Raw genomic sequence first — 11,595 nt, 5'->3', positions numbered from 1 at the left:
CTCTTCCCCAAGAATATTATTACGTTATAGCGCTTATAGCTCCTGCTGCTGCTCCTAGCTTCAGCGTCCTTACAATGACGTTTCTCCATTTGATTCGGTCCTCGTGGACTATCGCTAAGGACAGTCCAACACACAGCATTATTATGCATACGCCGGATCTCTCGGTTTCCCAGCACACTATGTAGATGCACAAAGTACAGGTAAGAGAGAATCTGAGAGGTAAAGCGCTCCTTATACAGCGTTCTACTATAGCTGCAGTCTCACATGAAGTACTGGATGTATGGGTGAATCGGACGAGTCAGATTCCCCCAAACGAATGAAGTACTATAAATTGCTGCGAAGCATAGGTAACCCGTTATAGGTAGATTGTATTGGTAAATACGAGGTTGATTGGGGATCATCTTACAGACTCCCAGGGCCCACATCAGATGAAATATAACGACGAATACGACATTCAACCCTCTGAAGTAGTCCACCGCCGGATACCGGGGCTTTGAGGTTGGCTGCAACTTCTCATCAGCATTGGATACCGGGGTGAAGCCCACGAGTGTCCCTTTGTGTATCGCTCGCTCCCTCTGTGTTAGGAAATGGGTGACGCAAAGGCTGCAGGAGATGACTAAACCGAGGAGTATCAAAACAGTAGCTGATTTGATAGAGGGGAGACTGAAATTGACCCACGTCTCCTCAATCATGTAAGTCGTTGGATCGGCGAACTCCGAGTCATGTTGTGACATGTAGGATTAAAAACTGTCGTAAGGCGTAACTGCTGGAAAGGATGAACCCGAGGGCAAATGAAAGGGGCAGAGACAGGAGATAAGCATCACCATCGACTTTACGCCAACCGCACGACGAAGGCTTGGCGTCACACATGCCTTAGGTGTGACGCCTGGCGTTCGTCGGGAATACAAGTGCACACCGCTTCTCCGTGGCGTGGATAGTTCGATAAAATCAATCGCGCTGGTCGAATGAGTATAGCTTCGACCTACGAGGCGCCAGCCTCTATATTAGTTCGGGCATGCGACAAGGCGTATGCCATATAATCAAACATGGACACCAGGGGGGTATTCACATATATTATGTATTTGTGTCATGCGCTACTCTGATGAATGTCTGCATAGAACGAAACCCTGGAGATGTTCATCGCATGAGTGAGATGAACACGGCATTGATTAATCAGTTAGATTCACGCAGCTACCACCAATAGAGCTGCCTGTACATGTAACTCTAGAACGAACCATAAGACTAGCATATTCCACGGCCTTCGTAACATACTTATCTAAGCGCGGTTGATCCGAATGACCAACGGCTTTACTGGGGTAATAAATTCTACGAGCCAAGAATATCACGGTCACCTTACTGGGTTGAGCTCAGTGCCTAACTGGAAGTATACACGTCTATCTAGCTTTCGATTGTTTCCTGCGTCATGTTCAGACTCTTTCTGATTGAGGAGAAACAACTTTCATTCACGCGCGCACGACCGAAATGGCCCGAGGTGCAGTGTATAGCTCCGCTTGCGTTCGCCCCGCAATGAGCAAATATAACACTTCAAAATGGCTAACGTTTCCATACTTAGGTCCAAATCCTATGACCACCACACGTTGTAGCGCTTATAGTCCCCGCTGCTGTTCCTAGCTTCAGCGTCCTTACAGTGACGCTTCCCCATTCAACTCGATCCTCGTGGACCATCGCCGAGGATAGCCCAACAAATAGCATCAACATACATACTCCGAATCTCTCTGATTCCCAACAGAGTATGTGAATGCATAGCATAGTGACGATAGCGAATCTGAAGATGCAGAGCCTATTATACGACGTCTTAGTGCAGCTGGTAGTCTTACAGTAAGTATTGGATGCATGGGTGAATGAGAGGGGTGAAATATAGCCAAGAGGATTATCCTCTGAGGATAACACGCTGTAGAATGCTGCGAAATACAAGGAGTTGGTAACCAGTAAATTATAGCCCCACATAGCTAGAAAATCAGGAAGGACTTTGAGCATAATAATAACCCAAATCGAGTGGAATATAACAACGATTGGTATAGTGCCTCCTCTGAAAGAGTCCACCGCCGGATACCACGGCTTCGGGATTGACTGCAACTTCTCGTCAACACTGGATACCAGGACGAAGCTCCTGAGTGTCCCTTTGTGCATCGTTCGTTCCCTCTGTGTAAGCGAAGGGAAGGTCAAAAAGCTGTAGGAGATGATGGAACCGGAAGAGTATTAGAATAGTAGCTGACTTGATAGAGGAGGGACTGGAATTGACCCACTGCTCCCCAATCATGTAAGTTGCTGGATCGACGACTCGAAATCCTCTTGTAACATATGGAGTAAAATCTATTAGACTAAATCTGAAAACAAGGATGCGGCTCCGTCTCTGCGAAAATTCAGCCCACGAGTGAGGTGAGAGGTGAACGGTCGGGGTGGAGCGAATCACGTACAATGAACACTAGAACGGCCGAGAAGCATCAGAAGAAGACCTCGCCATTTTGTATCCTTGCAACTTTGATAAATGAGCAGGCAAGAATTTTGACGACATGCACCCAAGTTTGACAATATACCGTATTCAGTTTGACAATATGCACCCAAGTTAGACAATATACCATAACCAGTTTGACAATATGCACCCAAGTTTGAGAATATACCATATTGAGTTTGACAATATGCACCCCAGTTTGACAATATACCGTATTCAGTTTGACAATATGCACCCAAGTTAGACAATATACCATAATCTGTTTGACACTGCGACTCGATACATTGATGTGTGGCGCTAACTGATAGTCCACCTTGGACATTCATACACATGGATTGTCGTCAAATGGCATATCTGCCCCTCCAACGGAATGGTCTCATTACAGCAGAGTTCAGAACAGCCATCACAGCAAGTTAACTTACGCAGTTTGTCGAAGCTGCAGTCACTTCGCTAAGTCACCCCGCTCGAGAATAGTGATAGTACCAAGGCATATCTTGGGGAGGTGGCACAGCTACCCCTTCCGAAAAATTAGATGGTACCAAGGCATAACTTGGGGTGGTGGCATAGCCGCCCCTCGCCGGGAAAGTGATGATGCTCGGGCATATCTTGGGGTGGTGGCATAGCCACCCCGCACCGTAAATTTGATCGTACTACGACATATCTCGCAGTTGTGGCATAGCCACCCCATCCGAAAAAAAGAAACAGCCAAGACATGTCTTGCGGTTGTGGCATAGCCACCCCACACCGTAAAAAAGAAACAACCAAGACATATCTTGCGGTTGTGGCATAGCCACCCCATCCGGAAAAAAGACACAACCAAGACATATCTTGCGGTTGTGGCATAGCCACCCCATCCGGAAAAAAGAAACAACCAAGACATATCTTGCGGTTGTGGCATAGCCACCCCATCCGGAAAAAAGAAACAACCAAGACATATCTTGCGGTTGTGGCATAGCCACCCCGCACCGTAAAAAAGAAACAACCAAGACATATCTCGCCGCTGTGGCATAGCCGCCCCATCCGGAAAAAAAGAAACAACCAAGACATATCTCGCAGTTGTGGCATAGCCACCCCGCCTCGAGAAGCTTGTACCGTACTATGGTCTGAATACAGGGTGGACCCCAATGGAATGCCCACCGGTGATACATCCCAACATGACTCAATATTCACCACGGTCTACATCGGAGGCATCCCTGTAATTAAGATGAAGGTTACTGTTCAACGCGACACCGTTGGAAGTAACGTCAACCTCTAATGCATACGTCTATATCATGGCAAAAGCTCTTGGACATGCTGCATTGATAATATTCATAAAGACCGCCAATTAATCGGCTGATCTACTGGACATACTTTTAGCTGAGCTGATACATATATAAACAATCCAAAGAGTCACCAAGATAGCAGCACTTATCCGCTTGCCATGTTTAGTTCCCCCAAGCTCGCCCCCGTACTTGGCTCGCCGCGCGACTAATACAGTCAGGCATAAGAATGCGCAAATGGTGAATATCATGACAGAGAAGCTGAGATCACCAGCTTCCACCACGAAACCACCATCTGGATACTTGGTGTAAATGTCCAAACCTACAAAAGGTGAGAAATTAGCTGTGAGAACTGAACAGATACGGAAAAGAATACTGAACAGTACGCAAATCGAGCGAAGACTCTCACGCAAATATGTCCACTGGAGATTTGATATAGCCGCAATATGATTGATTTTTATACGAATCCCCTCCAACCCGCGAGTCGAACTTGAGCACACCCACTGCTACTGCTATTCCCTTGAACTCCCACAAACAAAGAAACTCACGAAGCCAACTATTGTCAATACAGGCTTCGCCAACTACTCACCAACTCTCGCTATCCACTCCTGTGTAGCCCCTTTAGCACTCCAATACAGAGACCCAATCACCCAGGGTAAACCGAGACCAAGGAACACGTTGACAGAGTTGCTGAAAACTAAAGTTAAGGCCACTCTCAACGACTAGCATGACTCACCTTCCCGTGACATTCCCAATAGAAGCATCTGCATAAGGATCCTGCATAGCTGCTAACCTTGATGCGAATGTATCAGGAAGAGAAGTACCTGAATTAGGATTTAAAATAAGATGCACAGCTAGGCTTGTTTACCTAGAGCAACCAATGTTATGGCGGTAACAGAATCAGGAATGTCCATCGTACATCCCAGGAGAGACGCCATATCTGCTATGATCGCCGTTACACCACCTGAACCGCGCACCTCAAAATTCGACTATCCGTAGAACATCTCCTACCAATCATGGATAGACTGATGAAGAACGTCAGCCAACCGTCCGCGTACTCAAGTGGAGGGCAAAAGGCGAAGACTATCTTCCAAGGGAAGGTAATAACGTGCATAACCCAGTCCCCGACGCCAGCCTGCAGTACCAAATCGTCAACCCCAGTGTCCACCAAACCTCACCTCAGACTGTTCTTCCCTGCTACCGTTCACCCACAGAGCTTCATTGAACTGTTCTCGCCAGTTCGTCGCTCCAAGACTCATCTTGCCTATCAGGACGACATCTCGTCGCAAAAAGTCGCGATAGTAATATCACCCCAGTGGACATTGAGGAGGTCTGTAACCGTCGTACGGCCCTGACTTATGCCCGACTTGGGTTTGATCCAAATAGTGCAGATGAGCGAATCATGACCGCCATCCGTTTTCGAACAGAACTTCGCACCTAAAACACCTTCACATGAGACACAGCAGAGCACAACAGGAAATCACCTCCAGAAGGTTTTGATAATATGAGCCGGAAATGGGGCGTTCGAGTAGACCTGATAATTCCACAGATTGAATATCATCATGACGGCCTGTCCGGCATTTACGTGGAGCGAAGAGGAATCTTTATAACTCCAGCAGCCTGATTATGGTCCATTATTAGCTCTCCCTCAGTGTGGATATAATCATTAGGAGCCACCGCGTTACCAGACTCTGTCCTATACAGTACCCTCACTTCACCGCTGCATCCTTTGGTTCGAAGGACTGTGACTTGAGCTTCCTGCCATAGACGGGCCTCACTGGGGTCGACAACAGGCCAAGGAGAAGGACTCACATCCCCTTCCACTACTAACTCCTCTTTCTCCAAGACTAACTCCCCAATCTCATCATCATCGATGATCGTCACTTCGGCTACGGACAGCTTCCCAATCACCGCACCCTCCGAAACATGTGTCACGCGAACCCTACAGATGAACAGCACCAGTTAGAATGACAAGGGGGTGCTTCCAACCGGCTAATAAGCTCACCAGAAGTTCTCATCCTCTTCCACTATATCGTCATCCATAATGGCGATGGTCACCTCATCACTTGACGACTCCCCAGCTCGAATAGTGATCTGTAGAACACACAGAGTCTCCACTACTCCCAATGACCGACAAAATCGTAGGATCTTCCAAACGTGTGGTAATCATCACTAAACTGATTGCAGAAAATTCCACGGCGAACAGCATCCCTACCCCGAATTTATCATGAGTAGTAACCAACAGTATTCCACTACTCAGACTTCCCGGACTACCTTCCCATCGATGACAGGTACATAGTCCTCCCCAGCGGTCGCAGTTCCCTGTAGGGTTTCATATCTCACTACGACCTTAAGAGACGAATTTCATCACGATAATCTGATCCCAATACTACATCTCGCTCCAAAGGGCGAGAGGTAACCAACGGCAACACTATTCTCCCAGCCCCCTCCATCACAGCGAACCTAGATCCAACAACCTCATATCAGAACTCCTCGAGATGTACTACCTCGAGCACTTGAAGTTAATCACAGGAATAGTGGATTCGGACTGACATCAGACATGGCTTGCCTCAACATTCCGTAACACTTACTCGAACAGCCTCTTCGTCCGCCTCAACCGTATCTGAACCAATCTTGATCAGGAAACCGGACGATTATACCGCCTTATCACCTTTGAGGGCCACCAGATGAGCCGGGAGAGAATTCCACACAGCTGAGTAAGAGAGATCAACATAAACGATGGAACAAGCCTATTGGTTACAGGATCTCTTCGACGCACCCGACCTCCTCGTCAACATCCGACTAGCCTGGATCCTATGTTGAGCCCTACAGGACATGATTGTGATTTCTCCATAGAAACACGGGAGACCTACCGAGTGGTCCTCGGAGGTCTCTCTGCCTGAATAATTCTCATTACGGCATCGTCAGTGAGACTTGAACCATGTCGTTGACGAATCTGAGATGGACACCTCTCCTGTAAGCGTCTCCTCCTGGTCACCTCAGCCATCAAATCCACTAGCTCGTCCGGACTGAGATCCTCTAGACCCACGATATGGTCACGGTGCGCACTTGCTACATTTGTCTTGATCGAGAACATACCTAGAGCAAGCCAACAACCCTGAACGATCCTGCATTGTACTACCTTTATCAGCAGCAAATGCCATGACCACAAGGGCAGGGAAAAGCACCAAAGTGACCACCGCTTCCCATATGTCTACTACGTCCGGCGAAGACACCTGAGGCGTATCTCAGCGAGGTATGAAGCGAGCAAACACTGCGTTACCTGCAGTACTAAGAGAAGCCATATATATGCAAATATACTGCAGCCAGCAGTAACCACAAATACGCCAATATCGTTGATAGCTCTCACTTGACCATCCGGGATAGCCATAATACATACCGCCGAGATGACCAGAAGGTTGAACGCTGCTGATCCTACGATGGTACCTAAGCCATGATGAGATCCCCCTCACGAGGACCAACTGTGACAGCCTACTGGGCCCCAAGTGTCCCGAGTACATATCTTGACTGAATAGCTCTATGATAGAGAGCAATATCTCGGGGGCGCTCGAGCCAAGTGCCATCAAAGTGAGATTCGCCACAGTGTCGTTCCATACTCGTACAGTCACCAACTTGGTCTCGCCTTGGATTGTAAGGCGAGCTGAGAGAAAGATGGTATGGGAGTCGGTGACGGGCGCGAGAGAATCTACCTCTTTTTTTCTTAGAAGTTATTTTCTCTATCGCCCCCATGAAGAAGTCGCTGATAATAGCCACGCCCACAAAGCACCAACAAAGGCCAAGGAAATAGAGTACCACCCTGAGGCCGTTGGGCCAGTCCTGTTCGGAGTCCCCAAACAAAGGCAGTATCTGAGGATGACTCCCTTCAACATACCCCATAAGACGGTCTTCCAGTACCAGTCCAGATCCACCGTGCTCGCATATCGGGATAGGCTGCTCTATCACGGGCGTGGCTAATGAGCGGGGAGAGTCGACGCCCCACAAAGAGAGGCCAATCATCAACTACAACACATGCCGTCTCCCATACACCCCAAATGCCGTACACCCTATCAGCGCATGGCGTATCGAATTCAGCGGAAGAAAGAACAGACCGAAAGGATCAAACACTTCTGTTTCCGTAGAGTCCGCAAGAGTTTTTTCACGAATTGAAAGTTCAAATTCCGAATTCCGAAGATCGCTCGAAACTCAAAGTTCAAATTCGTAAATGAAATTTATGATTTCGGAAACGAAAAAATTCAAATTCACCAAAAACAAGACCAGTTTCGACCAACAAAGCACCCTAGGGCGTAGTAGACTCATGAACTGGCTTATTCCCATCGCTCAAGCATCACACAAGACAACTCATCTCTGGAAACTCGAACGACAACAACTTTTTCGTGGCGCGTGGTAAAGTGAATCATCTTTTCATGCATATTGCACGAATCAGTGAAAATGCAGTCGGGGTGTTCAGAGAACAAATTCCGAAACTCAGAACACATTCCAGAATGCAAAACACCAAAATCGCGTTCAGAGAACAGCTCCCAAACACATTCTGGAAAGAGTCCCAGAATAGATTCCGAACGTGTTCAGAAAACTTCAGAATGCATTCTGAAACACGTTCCAGAAAGCGAGATTCCAGAATGCGAAAATTCATTCCCGATAATTTTGTGGCGCGCGGAAGGCTACCACGTTCGACAACGAATCAACGGATTCGCACAACTTGTGCGGCACAAGTCGTGGAACAGTTCCACTGGAACTCATTAATACTTTAATGCTACTCGGCTACAATCGTGCGTCAAAATCTCACATTTTCAAATTTCTTCCACAAATTCTCATTACATGCTCTTCTACTCTCAGCATGTGTCCCTCTCATGCGTTGCTTCACACTTATTAATTCTAAATGCCTCCCATCACTCCAATTTGTGTACTCACGCAGTTCGTACAAATTTACATCCATTTGGTGGTCGTATGGGAGTACCCAAACGAAACCTCCAACTATCACTTCACACTGTGGAGTCCACGCTTTACCTTCATAACTAAGTGTAAAAATCATGCAGAGAATGCGCTACAACCTCCCCTGCGGAGGAGCTACAGATTCCCCGGAGCGAAGTGACGCGAGCTGCTAGTTTTGTCCAAAGTCTCGCGATTTTCCTCGAGCAGAATTGTACTCAAGCCTCGATGACATTAGGAAAACGAATACACTGAATAAAATGTATGTTAATCAACTTAAACTTAACCCCTTCATCAGCTTGCCTGACGAAGTCCGACCAGATAGCTAAGCTCTGCCTTCGCTTGCGGGCGAAAGAAGTTCAGGGTGCGCTGTGTGGCAAATCTTAGAATAGATTGGGAAAAGGTGTAGTCTAAAGTTCTTTCACGCTAAAGCTCATATGGTAGGCATCTCAAACGGCTAACTGAATGGCCATTATGGTTCCCCTTGGATTCATCTGGGAATATCTCCGAAAACAGTATTGCGATCCGATACCAAGTACAATCACGCGGCCATATTCGAGTACTTCAACTCTTGAAGTTCAACACTGGAGGGAACGTGCCTACTCCGGTAAGGAGCGCGATACCACGCCATCCACGCTTCTCGATCACCCTCTGTCGTTCATAGCACTGCGCCGTCAGAAAGCGACCTTATGTTGGACTCTGTAGGGTTTGCCCCGGGAACCGAGGACGGCAAGAACTCGTAATCGACTAGATTCAATCATGGTCGGTATTTAATTCCTAGGGAAACCGAGGAGGTCCGCAATCTCTGCAGCAACCCTCGCCTCACCCTCAACGAGGCTAAGAGTGTCGACTGGTGAACCGTTGCTTCGACAGCCTGGCTACTCGTGCCTCCCACTAGGTACGCTCTTGGTAGTGCTCTCTTCGACATGATATCAGGCACGAGCAGTAGTGGACGAACGTAAATTGAATAATCCCTCGGTTGCTCTACAACCTGAGAAAGTTGTTGCTCCCGAGGTGAAAACAGGGAGTTGCTGTGCTTGGTACTTGTGTATCGGTGCTCAAAACACGAAACGCAACAGCGTGGTTGACATGTTGACAGCCTCATTGTCCAAGTCTACGAGATCAGAAGTGAGTTGTTGCCGTCAGAGATATCACATTATCCGCGACTTAGGTGGTGGAATCGATACTCCATTGCTCCAGTCCTATAGAGAGCTAACGATCTCATTTACGTTGATGGTGTGCTCCCACGAACGTTCCTCAGGTTGTTCGACAACTCCAGGGGAACGTTCGTTGTTGTGATAGGACTAATACGCATCACACGCGGTATCCATAAACATGACAGTATTAAGACAACTATCATAAACATCGCAGCATTATGATGCCTATCAAGAACATCACAGCATTAATATAACCATCAAATACATCACATCATTAAGATAACCATCAAAAGCATCACAGCATTACGGTAACTACCATGGTCTTTCAATCCGTCAATTTCTGAACAAACGTATTCCGTTTCGTATGAAGTCGAACTGTGTGGTATATGTCAAGAAAAACGGAGTTCCCAAGGACGACACCGCAGCAGAGCTCACGGCGACTTGGCATGAACTAGGCAGTGCTGTATCTCTACAGTACTGTCTCGGATGGAGCTCTAGCATGGTACTTCTCTCGCGATCTCTCATGCGCATGCTTATGATGGGCAAAGAGTCTATAATAGACTTATAAATGGCAAGTTTACCGCCCTTCAGGAGATACTTGTTGGAGACCTTATCCTCTGCATATCCTTTCTCTCTAAGATTCGACCTCAAAACTTGAACCATATCATCGAGTATTGTTGGGAGCGGAAGGAATACGGCATCTGATCCCGTGTCGAGGGGAGTCGTTACTGGTTTATGGTACTGATGCGAATATTCCACAACATTCAGTGGCTTTCCTCGTGTGCTAGACAACCCCACATAGTCGACTTCCACGCTAGGAAGCGACTGACTATGAACTGCCCGGGGTGCGAAGTTGAACCAACCGACTCCCCTCTGTCTTTCACCTGTAGACCTTCCGACCTCTTCACCAAGTATCAACTCCCCGGAGATCTGTCTTGAACCGTTCTGCAAGTATGTTCGAACAGAGTAAATCGGCGTAGAGATAGCGTTAGCATAAACGAGAGCGTCAAGTAGATTCTTTGCTTCACCAGGATGCCCCTGGCGGAGCACCAGGTTTCGCCAACTCGCCAAACTTGGCGAAACCTGTAACCGAATGGTCAAACGACTAGTCGGCAAAATCCTTTATAACCCCCTCGCAGACGGAATTACAGCGCATTGGTATCTGTAGCGAACAGGTTTCGACGAAATTTTTGGTATGACCGTTCACCAAACTTTCGAATTCGCTCGCCCGTACGCGCAAACCACCTTCATAGCATGTAATTTGCCTACAAGGGGTAGTCCAAATCCGTTTCTGTGCAGGATAGGACCATAATTTTGGCACTGTTAGGCGAATACTTTCAACGCAGCCAAACTAAACCAGGAATCAGCGAATTTATCGTCGAAAATGGGGTCATTCAGAATTTGCCAACAAATTAATTTAATAGGTGAAAGCTCTTGTACACGCATGATTTGCCTAAAACTTGTGCGTATTCAGCTTATAACCAGTATTCGCCGTAAATTGTCGCCGAAACATGTTTGCTGATTTTCATGGCATGACAGAATTCCGCGGATGACGGTCGCGTCAACTTGGCAGTTTTTGGTTAGAGTCTCGATTCGAGACTTTTGAAGGTGATATTCAAGTTCATGATGAGTTGTTCATCATATCAGATCATTTCCGACAGATGACCATGGGACTTTCGTTGACTTTCGACTTACATGAAACATCGTGACATAATACTATGACTATAATATGGATGCGAATACTCTTCACTCGTTTCAG

General features: G+C 47.2%; 1 protein-coding gene across 1 annotated transcript; it reads right to left on the bottom strand.

Moving 5' to 3' along the window:
• Window positions 1-3,632: 3,632 nt before the first annotated feature.
• On the bottom strand, window positions 3,633-7,749 carry Pmar_PMAR012422 (sodium/calcium exchanger, putative; the record flags this gene model as incomplete). The annotated part of the gene is made up of 22 exons (XM_002787600.1): window positions 3,633-3,737; window positions 3,867-4,054; window positions 4,322-4,422; window positions 4,469-4,556; window positions 4,601-4,696; window positions 4,744-4,867; window positions 4,911-4,996; window positions 5,044-5,169; window positions 5,217-5,266; window positions 5,318-5,674; window positions 5,738-5,826; window positions 6,007-6,081; window positions 6,126-6,195; window positions 6,240-6,280; window positions 6,324-6,355; window positions 6,404-6,445; window positions 6,494-6,558; window positions 6,606-6,831; window positions 6,875-6,968; window positions 7,016-7,179; window positions 7,229-7,393; window positions 7,443-7,749. The coding sequence occupies 22 exons, from the start codon at window positions 7,747-7,749 to the stop codon at window positions 3,633-3,635; spliced, it is 2,691 nt and encodes an 896-aa protein (XP_002787646.1).
• Window positions 7,750-11,595: the final 3,846 nt, after the last annotated feature.

Source organism: Perkinsus marinus (assembly GCF_000006405.1).
Source record: "Perkinsus marinus ATCC 50983 genomic scaffold scf_1104296929318, whole genome shotgun sequence".
NCBI lineage: Eukaryota > Perkinsozoa > Perkinsida > Perkinsidae > Perkinsus > Perkinsus marinus.
This window is presented reverse-complemented; position numbering and strand designations above follow the sequence as displayed.